This window comes from Quercus robur, chromosome 1, assembly GCF_932294415.1.
Source record: "Quercus robur chromosome 1, dhQueRobu3.1, whole genome shotgun sequence".
Classification (NCBI taxonomy): domain Eukaryota; kingdom Viridiplantae; phylum Streptophyta; class Magnoliopsida; order Fagales; family Fagaceae; genus Quercus; species Quercus robur.
Window position 1 is genome coordinate 14,752,436 of NC_065534.1, and position 18,960 is coordinate 14,771,395.

The 18,960-nt window shown below is 34.4% G+C and overlaps 1 protein-coding gene across 1 annotated transcript; it reads right to left on the bottom strand.

Moving 5' to 3' along the window:
• Positions 1–19: 19 nt before the first annotated feature.
• On the bottom strand, positions 20–15,900 carry LOC126722496 (AP-2 complex subunit alpha-1-like). Its single transcript, XM_050425656.1, has 27 exons — positions 15,406–15,900; positions 12,783–12,914; positions 11,959–12,084; positions 9,686–9,748; positions 9,504–9,601; positions 9,201–9,408; positions 7,254–7,325; positions 7,077–7,169; positions 6,624–6,725; positions 6,349–6,446; positions 6,004–6,085; positions 5,776–5,864; positions 5,173–5,278; positions 4,936–5,001; positions 4,340–4,446; positions 4,144–4,248; positions 3,923–4,043; positions 3,602–3,784; positions 3,184–3,420; positions 2,404–2,484; positions 2,063–2,227; positions 1,839–1,925; positions 1,616–1,741; positions 1,439–1,519; positions 1,276–1,347; positions 680–759; positions 20–596 (listed from the first exon to the last, which is right to left on the bottom strand). The coding sequence occupies exons 1-27, from the start codon at positions 15,535–15,537 to the stop codon at positions 449–451; spliced, it is 3,060 nt and encodes a 1,019-aa protein (XP_050281613.1). The 5' UTR covers positions 15,538–15,900; the 3' UTR covers positions 20–448.
• Between the last annotated feature and the right edge of the window lie 3,060 nt (positions 15,901–18,960).

The window sequence follows — 18,960 nt, forward strand, 5'->3', positions numbered from 1 at the left end:
AATCATCCAATAATTACTCTTATTGAAAATATTACTATGGATTAACAAACAAAAACAAATGATGCAAACTGTTACAACTGGTTCTACTTCGTGTAGTATATCTTACATGGCGGTCAAATATTCATGGTACAGAAGCCAATCCAGTGAAGTGGGAAGGGGAAAAAAAATGAATAACAATGAAAAACCCTCACCCCAAAAGAGAAAAAAATCTCACCAAGGCACAATTACATTGTGCATAAAGAATCTCAAAATCCCGACCAACCCCCCCTTTAGAAATCCCCACTCATAACACTAAGCCGACTACTAAATTAGCTCACCCTTTAATGCCGCCAGCCCTTGCATCTTGATTTTCTTTATCCACATCTTTAACTTGAGGGACATGGGTGGCCCCGCTGTATAAATCAGGTTTACATGTGTATAATGAACAAATCTTCAAAATTCCACTTTGTCACAGTAAACCAGCCAGCAAAGCCCCAGGATCATCTGTTAATGCTGCTGCTGGTGGACTGGTTGGTTGAGGTGCTGGTGGCGCCGGTGCAGGAGCACGGGAGGCTGTAGGAATACTAACTAATTGCTCCTTAATGAACTCCTTCAACCTGTACATCAACAGTCAGAAAAATCTGCCGAAGGAATTAAAATTAGGTTAGCAGTATGCGACAAGAAAATTTTAAAAACGTACTCAAATGTCAATGTAGGGTCCCCTGAAGCAACTGTCAAACGCAATTGGGTTCGGTCTGCTGGATCTGTTTCAATTCTAGCCTGGAGTGTCATAAAAGAAAACAGTCAAAACAGCAACCTCATACAATGCTATTACATCATTAATCTTATATTCTAAAAATCACAATACGAAAGCATTATCTACACCGAGGAAGTTTTCAATTTGCATCTTTTGCCAATTATATTCCCAAAAGGTCCTTCAACATTGTCCAAAAAATAAAAAATTATAATAAAATGATAAAATTGTAATCAGCAGTGCTACTATTCCCAACTAACTCTCTCCTCCCAATTGCCCACCTACCAATTATTCTCCCTTATTTATTTATTTTTTTTTAAGAAAGCCTTCTCTAATAACTTTTTTTAATTGGCAAGTCACACATGCACCCGTGATCATTTACTTAGATGTGGAATCATTTACCCAAATGTAGACCAAAAGTTTTAAAATTCGGTTAAGTTAAACTTTAAGTCTTGCATACTAGGTCAGGTTAAATAATGAAAACGATAGCAACACATCAAATCATAGAAGTTATATGCTGAAAATGGATGGACATCACTTACCAAACAGAGCATGGCCCTTGTACTTTCTGAATAGAATGTTGTACTTGCTACAAGATTGTTTGGATTTGGGTCCTATACAAGAGAATTAAAAAATGAACACCTTCATACAACTAATAGGAGTCCAAGGAAAATTCAACATTTTTTAAAATTTCTTTATACTTACAAGCCCTGGACTAACCATCAACCGAAAACTGTTAAATAAATTTGCCATGTCCAGGAGAGGCATTGGTTTTACGCCTCTAACCTGTTCACAGGAAAACATGAGCATATTAACAATTAGCAGATTTTTAATGGGGAGAAAATTTTACTCTAATGCTATAGAGAAGGCAAAGGTACATACCACTTCTTGAAGCTTCAAAGGTGGTCCTGAAAGTGATCTCCATTGAGGGAAAAACTCTTCAGCAGACACTGGTATAGGCTGAAGAAATTTACTCAATACAGCAGGAAGACGGAGTTTGCAGTTGACCTATGATAGGGACAAGTAAGATAGATGAAGCCATGGATATAACCTAGCTTTGTGTTGATTGCCAGCAAAAAAGCACATAAGTTACAGATATAAGTACCATATCGTTACCAAACTTGTAGGAGAAATCAAGTACTGCTACATCCCTACTAGGGCGGAGATTAACAATTTCAAGTGGGCATTGCACCTAAACAACCAAAGATTAAAAAATGAAAAATAAGAAAGAAGAAGAAGAAGAAGCAGCTGAATAAGGACAAAAGATGAGTGGCTATTAGATGCACCAACAATCAGCGATCTACTACGTGAATAGCAAATAGTCTTCACCTGTGCCCTGGGAGGAATAGTTTCTGGGACTAATGAGAGCTCCAACTTCAAATGGGATGGAGGCAATATTATAGCCTGAACTGAAAGTAGTGGATTAGTATTCTTGTTTCCCAAGAAAAGAACAAGACGCCCCTGATGTGCTCGCCATTCTGCTTTAATGCCAATCTGGGGTAACAAACAACAAAATTACCACAACACCAAGTTGAAGCATTATCTTTTTAAACAATTAAAGGCCAACAGGAAATACTACAAAGGGAGGTTGTCCTATAATAAACTGCATACAGTTGAGTATAAATATGTCACAGATGATGAAAGAACTTTTGCAGAAAGAGAAGAAAAACCTGGATATAAGGATCCTCATATAGAACACCACTATCCTTCACGCACAGTGCTTGAAACCTTTCAGCAATACTTCCTATTGGCTGCAAAGATGAACAATGGGATTAGCGAGTTAAAAGTTAAATTAATCACACCCAACCCCGGTCACTATCTTAAAGCACATAGCAGTTGAGACTTAGACCATGTTTTTCTGCTGTTGATAAAACCAGATGTGAAACCCAATAAACAAGGATATGCTGCAAAGTCTATTGCAGAAGCTCTCCATCTTGCAAGGAATAAAGTTTTTTGGGGAAGGATTGGAAAAAATGTGAAAATTTTTATTGGGACTGCAGATTAATAGGGAAGCAAAATGAGCTGAGCTGCTTGAGCTTAGCTCATGATTGAGACAATCTAGTCTTAATCAAGAAGCCTCTAGCTTTCATAATGCAAATGAGCCAATTTTGAGCAATCTTGTATTTAAGCTTGACTTCATTTTTGTCTCCTAAAAGTTCAAGCTACCCAAGCTCAACTGAGATTTGCTTATTAAAGGCTTGCTCAAGAGTTGAGATCACTCAAGAACGAGTCCAGCATGAGCAATGTAATACTCACCTTGTTTACAATCAAACCAGATTTTTTTTTTTTTTTTATTAAGTTAAAATTTTTATAAATAAAAAATAACCCTGTTTGAGTGTAAACAAGGTGAGTATTCCTAATTACACCAGAGTTCACTGCATAACATCTTTTCATTTTGCCCACCTCTTCAAACAAGCAATACAATGTATCATGAAAAAAGTCAATGGTACCTGAACAGAATTTGTCTGATCTCCAACAGGTACTATGGCTGTGGCTTCCACTGCATTTGGAACACCTTCCACTCCAGAGACTATATTTTGTTGAGGCTGGACATCAGCACTAGGAGGGCCTTCAATAGCCAGTGGACCCAAGAGATCACCAAGGAGATCGGCTGACGGAGGTTGGGGATCTACTGTAGTCAAGGTTCCATTCTCCTGGGACAATCCTTGATCTGCTACATGATGATCCTGTCAAGATTATCAAGCATACATCAATTTCCAATTAATAACATAAACAAACAAACTATTCAACCTAAGATTTCAAAATTAATGAGGGAAATTACACCAACAATGGTAGGTTCAGGAAAAAAAGCACAAAAAAAGAATTTTGTAAAAAAGAAAGAAAGAAAAATAAAAATCAACCACTAACCACATTACTGCTCATGCTGGGCACCTTTACCAGACTAAGCTGGGTGACAGGAGGTGTCCCATTCGCAGGCCGCTGGTCAGTTACAACCAGAGCATTTGATGTTTGCTGCAGTGCCCGCAACTTGATAGCACTTTGTTCCGCAGTATCAACTTCAATATCTTCAGCCTTCTTGATCAATGAGGACTAAATGATAGAGAGATATTAAAGTTAGCGCCAAAAACCTTCAGTTTCACTCCAAATAAAACCATTTATTAAGTATTAAGAGACTCATCCTACAAAACAAGAAAGTAAATTTCCACTGAAAACTGCACTACAATGCACCTGCCGCTCAGGGAATTTGGGCATTTCAGCCAATATATCCATTAGAGCTGCACCTTTCCTACTCAAGGCAAGATATTCTACAGCTCGTTGTTGTATCTCAGCATCAATGCAACTCTCGTATCTACATGAATTAAAAAAAAAAAAAAAAAAGTGTAATAGAAACCTACATCAATTTGTGACAAACTAAATCAATATACAGGGTGCAAAGGTAAAAATCTCACTTGTTAAATATTGCCCAAATCAGATTCTGTAGTTCTGGTTCTGGGGGTTGAGCGTGCATTAAAATTTTAGCATATGTTGAAAGAAGAATAGGAATGGTAGAAGACCTGTAAATAAATAAAGGACTCTAAGATATTTATATATATGCTAGAAGGAATGAAAGCCAGAGATTAGTAAACAAGGGTTAAGGGCCCTTACGATACGGTAGGAAGCTTCTCATGTATGATGCTGAATAATTCCTTCGGACTACACCCAGGTCGTCTGGCCAAAAGGTGTCCAAATTCTCCAATGAGATATGCACTGACCTGTTGCATTTATGCCAATTCACAAATGAACTAAAGACACTTGACCGAATTAAAATGCTTGTTTGATGTATTATTATACGTTTAATTAAGCTCCAAATGGCTGATCTGGATTAACCAATATTTGGTTAAGCTTGGCACATGAACATAAACAAAGACAGCATGCAACTATGAGTCTATGATGAGTATTTTGGTAAAGCTCTGCAAATCCCCATTAAGCCTATTAGACTCATGCTCAAAAGGAGTTTTTTTTTTTTTTTTTTTTGAAACCAAAATTTTGCATTTCTAATCTGGAATTAGCAAAAACCTCTTATGAAAATCCTTATAAAGCATCATTCAGCAACAGCACACTGGCAATGAGCCATGCAGTATAGAGTGAAAGACAAAACAAAGCAAAACCAAAATATATCTCTAGTTCTTCTCAAATATATATAATTTAAAATTATTATCATGAAACCAAAACAAAGGAGACACAGTATACAATATACAAACCTTCACCATAGTCTCATGTATAGCAGGCTTGTCAAGATACTCTCTGGCTTTTGCTGCTGCATAAGGCTGATCAGATGCACAAACTCTCAGTTAAATAATATAAATATAAACATTTGTCTTAGAAACGGGTAATTCATCCACATCCAAAAAAGAAAAAAAAAAAGAAAAAAGAAAAGAAAAAAGAAATGAAGAAAAGATAGAGGAAGCACAAAGTATATGTTAGAACATTTTGATTACCTGTAGGTCTTCATTGTTTGTAACGAACTGCACAACACGAAACCATATGTCATCGCTAACAAAATCCCCAGCCTTGTCAATCAATTGAAGAATCACATCCACATACCTGTGTCATATTAAAACAGAATGATATCATTTGCACAAAACACTCAGAATGCATGTATTTGATTGTTTTGGTCCCCTGCTGTATACTTCTTGTATACTTGGATGACTCTTTTATGACTTTGAATAAAATTTTCTTTACTTATTAAAAAAAAAAAAAAAATTCTATGTATAACATCAATTGGCATATCATTTGAGTTACTTGCATAACATTGAATGCTGAAAAACGCATCAATTGACCAAAGTGAAATATTATAAATAATTTTGGCATCCACTCCCGCAGAGATATACTTTCGTAAGTGAAGCTAAATGTGTGTAGTTTTAACATCGACTATTATTTGTTATATTTAGTTAAATTGATGCAATCATGGTGGCATAATAAAAATAGAAGCACAAGCCCTTGTTAATTTCCTTCTAACTTATATGTGAATAATCTGGATATCGTGCTTTCAATAGAGTTTTGTCTGATCCTAAGAAGTTGCACACAAGTGCCATGCTTACCATGACAGATCAGGGGCAAACTTCTCCGCAAGAATAGCAGCTTTAAGTGACAATTCCTCACGCATTGCAAATTCTGCTGTACTGAGATACTGAAAAGAACAGAAAATGGCTTACTCATTTTGTGATTGAAATGGAAACTATCTCAGCAAGCTAATATTAGAAAAATATATATAATTCAAATAAGACTGCCTACACAAAATAAATAGTCCACAACCAGCATTGGCATACCTGCAGTATTTCTTCAACTATGTCCTTTGCATTTGTAACATCACACATACCATAAAGCAAATCAAGAGCACGCCTACGAATACTGAGCACACAAAATGACTTCATTAAGCAGAAGGAATTATAAGCTCGCCTGTGTGCACACACATACATGGAGGCTAGCATCCTCCAGAGTAGAACATAATATTTATCTTTTAATTAACATGATCAATTAAATAATAAATAATTTTCAGTGCTAGAACATGTGCCGCACAAAAAAGAAAGCTATTGCAAATGAATTAGTGGCAGTATCAAGAGTTCTAAAATTTTCAGAATGTAACGAAAACACTGCATGATAGCAAACTTAACCTGATGTCAGGATCCTTCAATGAGGTTATGATCTGAGCCTGATGTCTTTTGATGATATCTTGCACATCTGTTACCAACAACATCCGAGTCATATTCTCCTGCACCAGAGCAATGTAACATCAAATCAAGCAGTTACAATGTAGCAATTAAATTTGCCCTTCCAGATTTTGATATAGTAAGTCTCAATTAAATTTTCTTCTTACTTATCAAAAAAAAAAGTCTCAACATGCTACCAATCATAAAGACAGATAAACTGTGGTGTTTCTAAAACTTACCAAGCCAAGATACCGAATATTTGGTTCACGCACAGCAATAAATTTTCCAAGAAGGGCAACGCACTGAGACATCATCTCTTTTTCAGCATCAAGATGCATGACCTAAGGAAGGGCCAATCAGAACATGAGTATGTTGCAAGGAATGAAAGTGTCAAGAAACAACACTGAATCCTTCAATGTATATAGTAATTTGTTCCCACAAAATCCAGTTGAAAATACTAGAGTTCCATAAGCTTTCATCCTTTGGTTAGTTTTAGCAAGATCACATCACAATAACATTGTCTACACAATCATATGCATTTGTGCATGTGTACATAAATACATCATTGTATGTATGCACGAACTATGAATGTGCATAAGAGCTGTTAACAATAAAAAACCATTAAACAATCATAAGCCATTTTAAGTAACAAATACCATATGCTAAAAAGATTTTCTGGGCCACAAACTTACTAGAGCAAGGGCTTCAAAGAGAACAGCATGTGATGCATTGTTCTTATTTACATTTTTCACAACATCAGTCCCCATTAATATCCGTTGTAAGACCTGAAATTCCGAAATCAAATTTTAATATAATCAAAGAAACATGACCCAAAAAAAAAAAAAAAAGTCTTTTAACAAAAGCAGAACCTCAAACAATGATCTTCTGGTATTTGGATCTTCAATAGTTGGAAAATACTGAAGAGCCCTCATTGTCTTCACCTGCATTAACCAAGTGCTAACAAGCATTAATATGAACCTGTTAATACATTGACCTATTACAAACCCTCAACAATCAATCATCCACACTGGGTTATTTCTTAAGAATGGAAATTGACTGAAACTAATTACGGGTAGCATAATTCTGTATCATACATCTAAAATATCAACAAATAAGAAAATTCCCATTCTAGGCTAACAATAAATAGGATTTCAGGGATTTCTAGCCATACGGAAGAAAAAATGTTTTAGAATAAACCACAGTGAACTGTACGCACTATGGCAAAAAGTATTAAGAAGCAGTCTCTTTAATAAAAACTGTCAATTCCATTCTCCAACTAAAATTTAGATCATATCCATTACTAAAACATTTAAGGACATTTAGATGTTACATAAAATGAATGACTCCAGTTTTATAGATTGACCATCAAGAATGAGCCACCAGAAAAGTGAGATGGATCGTCGTAACTTAAGCACAGAATACATTTATTCTTTCATGGCCTCTTTGACAGTGGATTTCCAGAATATACATACATATATTTTAGGGTAAATTATACTCTTAGTCCTTAAAATTTTCATTCTCTCTCTCTCTCTCTCTCTCTCTTATTTTTCCCTCTTTTTCTTTCTCCAGTTTCCAGCCACTATGTGAGCCCACTCCACCATTTCTCATTACAACTGCCTTAGAATGCCTCCAAAGTCCAAACTAAAACACCATCCCACACCCCATACCATTGGCAACCAAGACCCAGCCCTCATTGACCTGCCCATAGTGAAAGACTCCAGCAACACACCCACAAGCTAAGAGCCTAAACCCAAAACAACCAATTAGTCATTCACGAAGATTATCTTCCTCTCAGAATTTCTCCACTTAAGCTACCAAGGATAAAAATAAAAAATAAATAAAAAAGAAAAAAAAGAAAAGAAAAGAAAAGCATGAGGTAACTTATGTAATAAAAAATAACAAGCAATCTATTACACATTATTTTTCTACCTCCAATTTCAACTTTCCCACTCATAGATTGAGAACCCAGTAAGATTTCGAGTAAATCCACCAAACCAACAGCCTTGAAAATGGTGGTTTTCATTCTCGGAAGCTTCTAGAGATCCGATGTCATGTTCGGCTGCTTGAATGGAGTCACATGGACCATTGTCGATTATGTCAGAAGATCAAAGTCCAACCTGGAGTACTGAAGCGCCCAGTCCATCCATGTCTCTTCTCTCTCCCCTCCCCAATAAAAACCAATTTTCAATTCTTTTGTGCTTCAGATTTTTTCATGGCATGGGATATCTAAGTGGGAGTTGTTATTTTGGGTTTGGTTGCTAGGGTGGTATTTGGTCCGGGGTGAAGGGGCCATGGGGGGATGAGAACAAAAGCATGTGAATGGGCTGAGGTGTCCTAAAAACAAATAATTTTAGTTTTCTTAATGTACTGCCATGTATGCAAAATGTGAATGGAAAATAAAACGGAAGGACTAAATTGTTAAAATTTGAATATTTAAAGGACCGACTTTTTTAATTTGAGGGACTAAAATCGAATTTACCCCAAATATCAGGGATCATCAAAATTATAATTTACCCTATGTTTTATGAATATGAACGTGTATGCATAATATTAACAAGGAAATTCAAATTCTTCCAGATAAACAAGGATGTGCTGATTATTACATAAAAATTTCTTTGTCTATCAGTCAGTCTACAAGGGACCACCAATCTGATTGCATCACAAGCAATCGCAGGATGCCAAAGTTTTTTCAGTTTTCAATTTATCTCATCTAGCACAGAGTGCATTCTTGGCAACAACGATCAGAAATGCTGGCTAAATTGGGCATCAATTTGGCATCCATTACATACAAAGCAGGAGGAAAAAAGAACACAAACCTGAAGCCAGGGGGATGGGATACCATAGTAAGTGTATTCTTGTGGAACATCCTGGTTCCTGGCAAGCCGCTCTAAGGTTTTAACGCATTTTGGAAGACAACTCCAATATGCTTCATGGTTATTTGATACTAAGGCAACAAGAAGACTCATAGAAGATGTCAAAACACCAAGATCACGTTCATCTAATAGCTGTGCCATCCGATCCGCCCTAAGACATATGGCAAAAAGGACTAACAAAATAAGCACGAGAAAATCTATTTCAGGAAAACAACCTTTTGTCAAAAATGGAACATTCAAACATACCAGCCATCTACATTGACAACATCAGGATTTTTCCTATACAAGCGCAGCAAACACAATGCAGCCTTCTTTCTCACAAGTGGTCTGGCGCTGCTAGAGATCTAAATCAAAAGACTTGGTTAAATCAATAATTAAAATTAAAAAAATTTGTGGTCTCCAAAAAATAAAAATTTGTGGTCTCTTACAAGTAACTTCTGGACATCAGGTGCTAACGACTCAGCAAAGTCTCTCCCACCAATGTTGCCAACCTACATAAATGAAGACAAACAATGGAGGGGCACATGAGGTCATGACAGAGATACAATTTTGAATATATAGTATAGCACAAGAAATGATATGCAAGAGGAACAAGAAGGAAGACATTGTGTCAGTGACAAGTTGATAAATCAATAATCTAAAAGACTAAACATCAGAAGAATGAAACCAAATAGTCATCGCAATACTATAGTTAAACAATGGAATGCCTTAAAACAAAATTCCACATCCAAGTTTTTTTTCTTTTTTTGAGAAGAAAATTTCACATACAAGTGATTGCACATTGCATGTGCTGTTACATGTAACATTGGAAAAATGAAAACTTGCTAAGTTTTTTCAATTAGTGAAAAATGAAAAACTTGCTAAGTCTTTCAGAAAAATGGAATCAGTGCACCATCATAGAAAGTATGTGAGAATCTAGGTACAGACTAAAGTAACCAAATATTACGAAAGAGAAAAGAAAGGGTGTATAATGAGGGGAAGGATCCACTGTTACAGCTTTAGACTTTCTTACGGGCAGTCATAAACCAGGAGAAAGGATGCTTGTTTTAAAGATAGAGAGAGGAAAACGGTTGATCAAACCTTTTATGAACCAAGTTAAAAAAAGAAAAAAAGAGAGGATCCATGAACCAAGTCGTTCTTGATGTTATGCTCAGGAATGAATAAGACCCTACTTAAAAGAGAATGGGGAAACTTATATAAGAAAATATGACCAAATTGTAAAGTAAAAAACGTGGCTTTGTTGAGTAGAAAAAATTGTGCACTTGCATGAGAAATTATTTAGTCTTTTCCTTGTAAAGGATTCTTCCAACATCAAAATTCCACAAGCTGCCAGGATTTAGTCTCCCATGATTACTGAAGTGGAAAATGTAGAATATGAAAATAAAAGGATAAAATAAACCACCTTCCCTTGAGGTTTATTGCAATGAACCCCCGCCCCCCCCCCCCCCAAAAAAAAGTTTGTATAAATGACACTCCCCTCTTGAGGTTTGAATAAATATAACAGTTAGGTCCATGCCCTCTGAAACTGTGATATAACAGAATATTCAATTTTTAAAAAAGACTCTTATCCAAACTATGGACGAAATGACACCCTCATTCCGTGAGGGTTGTCGATGAATGATACTCCCTTGAGGTATGTATGGTTAATAGGAGTTTTTTTTTTAAATGGAATATTCTGTTAGTCTTAAGAAGGGGAGTATCATTTTATAAAATGTTTGGGGTATTGTCATTTCAGCAAAACCTCAAGAGAGGTTGATGTAATTTACTCTTGAAGAAAACCATGTAGGTGATCAAAGCATGATCTAACTGTTTCCTTGTGATAAATAATTAAAAATTCTAACACGCTTTTACATTTGTTTGATTTAGCTTAAAATGCCAGTTTATTTTCACCACAATCTTATGTATAGGTTTGTAAAGCCTCAGATTTTTTCTACGTATAGCTGTACTTTTACACAACTTATTTTTAAAAAAAATTAAGGATCTATTTATTTTATCTAATGTCAACCTATTTTCACCACTAGCTTATGTATAATTTTTTAAAACCTCACCTTTTCTAAGTACAGTTGCACATTTACAAAATTTATTTTTCAAACAAAATAAACAAGTAAAAAGAAGCTCATCCAAACGCACTCTAAGCCAATGAAAATATGCTCATCCAAATACAGTCTCTGATATTTAAATACACAGAATCATGCTCATTTTTTTAAAATAATCAGTCTAGAGTCAGTCTTATCCAAATAAGCATATACTACATGTCACAATGCCATCATTCAAGATGGAGTTTGATTCCAACAAAGAATCTCCCTAGCATTTTAAACAAATTAACTAAAACACTTCTTAACTGTAACGTCTTGCCATTATTCATAACAAATGATTACAGAACATCCTTCAACATAACTGCTTCCAACATAAAACATTGTATATCTGAAATTGTACACCATATATCTTGGAATATTTAAGAGAAAAAAACTACACAAAAGGAAAAACAGTAATGTTGCTTGTAAAGCATCACCACGTAACAGCCCTTCAAATACAGAAAGTACAGGTCATATTTGCGATCATGACAAGTGAAGGATCAAAATATGAATTACAGTGCAGGCTAAATATTCCAGAAGCACTTGGTAAAGTCAAACAGGAAGTATAATTTTGGCAGATTAAATAGTAAGCTCTTAAAATGTTAACAGCAATCGTATTGTCATACCATAGTCAATGCCAAACACTGGAAAGTCTCGTTGCGACCAATGATATCATTGCGCACAGTATTTATCGCCAGTCTCAAAAAATCATGGTTCTCATTTAGCAAACATGCTGTCACAATGTAACCAACCTGCACCCATTTTTAGGACAATAAAAATCGATCTGACAGTTGAGAGTGAAAGTATTTCTGACATAGAGGACGAGCCAATATATGACTAGATTTGAGCATTAAAACAAATATGAGACGAGAAACATGTCTTTTGAGGACCCCAAGTTTGATAATAACAAAGCCATGAAGCCATAGTAAAAAAATTCCTGGTCTTTATGTAGTGACCCAAAAAGGGGGGTCTTGCATTCCATAGAATCCCACATCGCCTAGGGAAGCACATGAGAATGTGTTTATAAGGAATGACCTCCCTTCAATGTGTAAAGGCCTTTTCCCCAATGCAACCTGGGGAAGAACAAAACCATGAGGGGTATAGGCCCCAAAATGGACAATATCTACACAGTTGAGACGGGACTGTTACACTTTAGCAGTTAAGAATGAACTTTGGATTTTGCCAAGTTCTTCTAATATTTCTTTAAATTCAGATCTATAATTATTTCAAAGAATTGGGGCACATAACATAGACGCTAAGCTTAATTTAAGTTATTCAGGTTATACAGCAAAATACAACACAACCCATGTTGTTAAATCATTAATATTATTTTATTGATATGCTACACATACACCCAATGTGTTTTTGAACCCTCAATCCATACTTTTAGGAAGAGGAAGTCTTGAGCCAGAGCTCATTGGCTCAAATTGACATGCAAGATGATACTAACCTGCTTTTCTGGATACTTTGGCGCAGATATTAGAGAAACAGCTTCCATGTGACCAAAATCCACATCATAACCCAGCATATAAATGTAGAGCATTTTCCAAACATATTTCTTCTTCTCATACGGGGATAAACCCTATTGAAAGAACAAAAAACTTCAATAATCAATAGCTCACTTGTCTAGATTAGATATTGCCAATGTTCTGTAGAATAAGCAATGGTTGTTGCCAACAAGGGAAATATAAAAACAGCTATTCTCAAAGTAGCAAACAACCAAAATAATACAGGAAACTATAATTAAAAATAGAAAATAAATAACAACTGAACAAACAAAACACGTATGATACAGTGATTCATGGGAACCCAATCTAAAGCAGTTGCGCAAAAGGATTTTTTTTTTTTTTTTTTCTTTGATAATCCAATAGTACAATGGGGAGAAGGGATTTGAACCCTAGATGTCTCCATTGGAAACATCGGAGGTGCCAGTTGAGCTACAAGGCTCTTGGCAGAATCTTTTCTTTGTAGGTAAATACAACTCACACACCCAGACAGGATAGAAGTAGAACACTGAATTAGTGGCAAAATAATAGTCTTAACAGCCCAAGCTGACATTCAAGCATGTTTTTTGACCAAGGATTAATTCCTGAGCATCACTTGAAGTGGCCAGGAAAATTTGCAATTCAACCAAGCAATAGATATAGATGGACATTTTTCTTTGTGACGAAATTCCTTAAAAATTGATATAATGGCGCTGATTTGAACAGCAGGTTCAATCACCAGGCCAGTGAACTACCACACAAACACAAACATAAATTGCAAAATAGAGACTCAAGAAGTTCTCAATGTGTGTCTGTATAAATGTTTTTAGTGAAAACAACTTTCTGCACAAAAATTCTAAAACTAAGGGTGAGCTAACAATCAGTCTCACTAGCTGGTCTGGACATGGACAAGTCACCTTCACCAAGGAAGTTGAGAATATCCAGTGTCTTATAGTGCCTTATTTCATCCAAACTTATATCTTTGTCCAGAATTTATTGAAGTCAACAAAAAATCACAACAACAAGAACAGCAAATACAGAATGACCAGAGTAAGTGTTATTTTTGTTCGCCACCCTACCAACTATATACTGACAAAAAAAGTATGTCTCACTTTTGTTAGCTGCCCCTAACAAGATGTCTAAACTATAAACTAGTATTGTGAAATTCAATCTCAATGGTTTCTGCTAATATAATTTTACACTCCCTTCATAAAAATCCACGGGGAAAAAATTAGCTTCTTATACTTTAATTTCTAAATTAAATTTGACATAATGCCAGGAAAGCCGCTAAGTAGAGACCAACACTTACAAAAAAACAAGAAACCAAGAACAAATATTAGGGGATTAACAGCAGAGAGTCTAGGTACTTCACAATCTCTATTAAACACAAAAGAAATTGACCCTTAAGTAGTATCTATAAAAGTCCTAAATTTCTCGGCTTCCCCTTGAATATGACCACTTGAACTTTATCCAAAACAGATGATCAGTCCTAAATTACATCTTCAAACTTTTCAGTATAATGATTAATGAAACAATATCTTTGAGCCATATTAGGGGCTTGGGTGCAATGCTCACCCCATATGAGATCCAAAACTAGAAGCATTTTCCCGTCTTATTTGATTTCATTAACATATCAGATCTAATCCTACAAGAGCTGTGGGAAAACATAAACAAGAAAATTAAATCTGAAGTTCACTTTTGCAGATTGAGCCATATTCACTTTTTCAGAATCATGCTTATCTTCTGAAATTATAGCTCCTAACAATTCAAGGAATAAAAACTAGTTATTATAACCAAAATCCTGGGATAGAAAATTAATTGGTCACAGTTAACAAGTCCCATTGAGCTATTAATACTAAATCTTATGACATATAATTTCCTCCATTCAGTACTAAGTTCCTAATGCCTAGCAAGCTATTCCAAAGATAGTTTAAAACAAACTTGAAAAACCAAAGGCCTCTCTCATGCCAATGCCAACATATCCAATTTGAAGAATGAATCATAGAAGGCACCATCAATCAAGTCTCTATGTTCAGTAGCTCACTAAACTAAAGCAAAGATAATTCAAATTCAGACCTAGAATTTTACATGTTCAATTCAACTATGCCTTGTAGTATGTCTAAGAATTCAAAATTCCTTCCATTTCTGACATTTCAAGCTACAGAACACACAAATTGCTTCGAATCCTAATCTAATCGATCGAAATGATGAGCAAGTAAACGAAGCTGAATTAAAATTCAAGCAAAATTATAAAATGCATATGCCAATGCCAGCATATACAACTAGAAGAATGAATCATAGAAGTCACCATCAATCAAATCTCTACGTTCAGTAGCTCACTAAACTAAAGCAAATAATTCAAACAAGAATTTCACATGCTCAATTCAACTATGCCTAGTAGTATATCCAATAATTCAAAATTCCTTCCGTTTACGACATTTTCAGCTAACGAAACACACAAATTGCTTCGAATCATAATCCAATCAATCGAAATGATGAGCAAGTAAACGAAGCCGAATCAAAATTCAAGCAAAATTAATCAAATGCATATGTACGATAAAGACGGAAATGAAAAATGGAAACCCTTACCTTCTCGTTCTTGAAGCGTGTACGGACATTTCCGAGCTCCTTATCGACGCGGAGGCGCTCTTGCTCTTTGTTCTGGCAATTGCGTATGTCGCTGATGAACACCGAGAGGCCTCGCATCCCTGACAACGCCATCGCCGCTCAGATCCACACTCTCACACGCACACACGGACAGAGAGAGAGAGAGAGCGTAACCGTAATCGTTTCTCTCTGACCTCGCGAATTTCAGATCGCCTCAGCGTTTTGGATCTAAAAGGCTATATATAGCAATCTTGGAGAAGATCAGCTCCTAAAAAAAATTTCAAAAAAGCAAAAATGCGTATAGAGAGGGAGAGAAGGGGATTTGATCTAAAAGATTGTAGAGAGAGAAAACAATTGTTTTTGTTTCTAGAGAGAGAGAGAGAGAGAAGGTAGACTGTGGAAAATTGGTGAAGCCGTCGCCGAGTAAGGGGAGGGAGACGACTTTTATTTACTATGCCCCAATTGTATCATTTCCTTTCATATTCCACCTAATACTTTTTGTTTTTCTCTCTGACCCATCATTTATCCCTCTTTTTAGTCCTTTTAGTCTTTTTTTTCTTTTTTCTTTTATTATTGCATTTATTAGTTTCATCTGCTCTCCAATCCGTTTCTGTTTAAACCTTAATCTAAAGGTGAAATCGAATTTAGTTACAAAATAAATTGTAGCATGATATTATAACTTTATTCAATAAAATAAATATTATTATATATTTTAAAAATTTAATAGTTGAATTTTATGTTCTTTACACTTTTAATATATATATCAAATTTTGTGTTAATCGAATATTATTTACTATATGATCTATAAATATATATTTTTTTGTATAATTTTAAACTACAAAAACTTGTAATTTAAATAATTTATCTATGACATAGCTATTAATCTTTAATTTTCTAAAAATTTTAAAAGTATGGAGGATATAAGAAAAAGATATAATTTAATGATGAATTTGTTAAAATTCACCTTTAATAAAAAGATTTTGAGTAAGTTTGTAATTTAAGGCTACAACTAATTTTGTAACTAAACTTTGTCCATCCAATATATTGCCAAATTTTTTTTATTTTTTATAAGTAAATAGTGTTCTATTTTTTTTAGAAGAAAATAATGTTTTAATCTTGTGTTATTTATGGTATAAGCCATTTGGAAATTTTATGAATGAAACTTGGGGGTTCCAATTTTTCAGCAAGTCCTTCAAATCCGATATTCTGATTATCTTCTTTTTTTTTGAGAATCAATTATCTTCTTAATTTTTTTCCCTATTTTTTGTGTTTCTAACTTTGTATTTCATTTAGGGATTGAGAAATGTGTCGTGCTATTTGCGTCCTTTAAAATTCTGTTTACCCGTGAAGTGAAGGTTTCCAAAGGGTAAAATATTAAGACAGTTAAAAAATAAATAATTTTTTTGTCTATATTAGTAAAACTTATATAGAAGGTAAAAATTTATTAACTTGGTCAATAAGATTGATTGTAGATTAGGTTATTGATTCATCAATGCTCTCAAATTTGATTCTACTCGTGAATTTAAAGGGACAACTGGTTTTGAATTTTTTTTTCTTTTTAAAGCATAAGGAAATTGCAAATATTAGGATACCTATATTAGTAAAACTAAAACAGGAACAAACAAAGTAGTAAAATTTAAGATGGGGCTTTAAATTTGTCTACATTTCATGCATGCTTATCATTTGAAAAGACATTCTAACATAAGACGAACAAAACCCAGATGGTTTCTAGATTCCACAATGAATTTTTATTGGTTTTGAATCATCAAAGCTCATATTTTTACTTTCTTCTACGTGACCCCTTCGGCAACATCGGATAAAATTGGAACTATACTTTTTTGTATGTGTCTTACAAAATCATGGAAAAATTTAAGCTCAGGTTAGTTCTTCTTTCTTGATTTGTTTAAACCTCACCTTTTTTTTGTTCAAACGATTACAAGAAACAAACATTTTTTAGTTTTATTTATTAATTCTCAAAGAACAAACTGTTTCTATCTTATTAATGATTTAGAAACTCCCAAAGTTCTTGCAAAGTATAATGAACCAAGGATTAGAAGAAAAATAAAATTATGAGTTTTTATAAAAAAAAAATAGATATAATAGATTCATAGTGATTGTTTTTATTTCTAAACTAAAACACTAATCGATTTTAGATATAGGCCTGGATAGGGTTCGAATTCCAAATTTCTTACTTGATGACGAGTAATTTTATTTTGTTTTTTAAGATGATCTCACTAGATATATCTCGTGATTTGGTTACGGAAGAAATGCTGGTTGTAGTGAGAAAGGGTTGGGTCATGGGATATGGTATTGGTATTGGTAGGCCTATCATGCACTTTTTTGTCGGTTTTAGAAATATCATGCAGGAGGTTGTAGAGAATCTAGAGATGACCATGACTCCATGGTATTGTCCATTGGATTTGGCAACGAGAAAATGGTCTTGATGGAGCCAGTTGAGAGTGAAAATGTTAGTGGTGGTTCTGTTGGTAATGGAGGTGATGGTAACAGACATGACATTTGTGTTTTTTTGATGAAGGTCTATAGTTGAGGTGGTGGAAAACAGCAAACGCTGTTGGCATCGTGTCGGGCATGATGGTTGCAGCCAATGCTAGTATTACGGTTGCGGTGTGTGTCACGCCGTACTTGTTTTTTATACACTGATTAATGGATAGAAGGATTTAAATCCTAGATATCTTGTGACATACTTCGGAAATTGTTACTTGTTTACAACAATTAAAGGGAATTTCAATTTTCCTCCAAAAAAAAAAAAAAAAAAGAGGAATTCCAATGTAAAGTCCTTTTTTATGAGAGAGACTGAACAGTTGCAAGCCACAAGTCCTTCAAAGTGAAATTGCTAATCACTATGAAGTTACCCCACGTTTTTAATTGCAGAAAAACATACTTTTTAAAGTTATGAATCATGATTAAATGGACCGTAAAAAGGGTCCATGACCATCCCCCTTTATATTCTTTTTGTTTTTTAGTTTTTATTTATTTATTATTTAAGGTTTCCATGCTTTCAAAAGCAAGTTGCACCATGACAACACAATGTGAGGCTAGCAGCTTTTATCCCTTTGAGAGGCTGATGGATTTGAAAATCGAATTGCATATGGTAGTCAAACTTTTTATTAGTCTACCCTACCAAATAAGCTTTTATTGGATTAATAGTTCAAAACATCACTGTTAAATTATATATTTTATTTCATCTGTATTATCTATTAGAAGATTCTCCTCTGTATTATCCATTAGAAGATTCTCCTATTTATACTAGATTTTTATATGGTAAGAATATATCTTTAAGTCCACTTAAAAGGCCTACAAAATATGACACTCTCCTATTAATCCATGTCTTCAAAACAAACTTATCCAAAAGAATAAAATAAAATAAAGGAAAATCATGACATTAGACAAAGAAAAAAAAAAAACCTTTTCTTATAACACATATTAAATTTTGTGTTAATTGAATATTATTTACTATATTTGCAATAAATTAATTAAAAGTTTAAATTTAGATATTTTTATAAATAAGATCATTAT

What these genes read in the sequence shown, in the direction of transcription:
- LOC126722496 (XM_050425656.1), bottom strand. Translation starts at nt 15,537, where the DNA reads ATGGCGTTGTCAGGGATGCGAGGCCTCTCGGTGTTCATCAGCGACATA. An exon ending in GTTGTCAATGTAGATGGCTG is followed by an intron (nt 9,409 to 9,503) that starts GTATGTTTGAAT and finishes CATATGTCTTAG; the next exon opens with GGCGGATCGGATGGCACAGC. An exon ending in CTTTGAAGCTTCAAGAAGTG is followed by an intron (nt 1,520 to 1,615) that starts GTATGTACCTTT and finishes TCCTGTGAACAG; the next exon opens with GTTAGAGGCGTAAAACCAAT.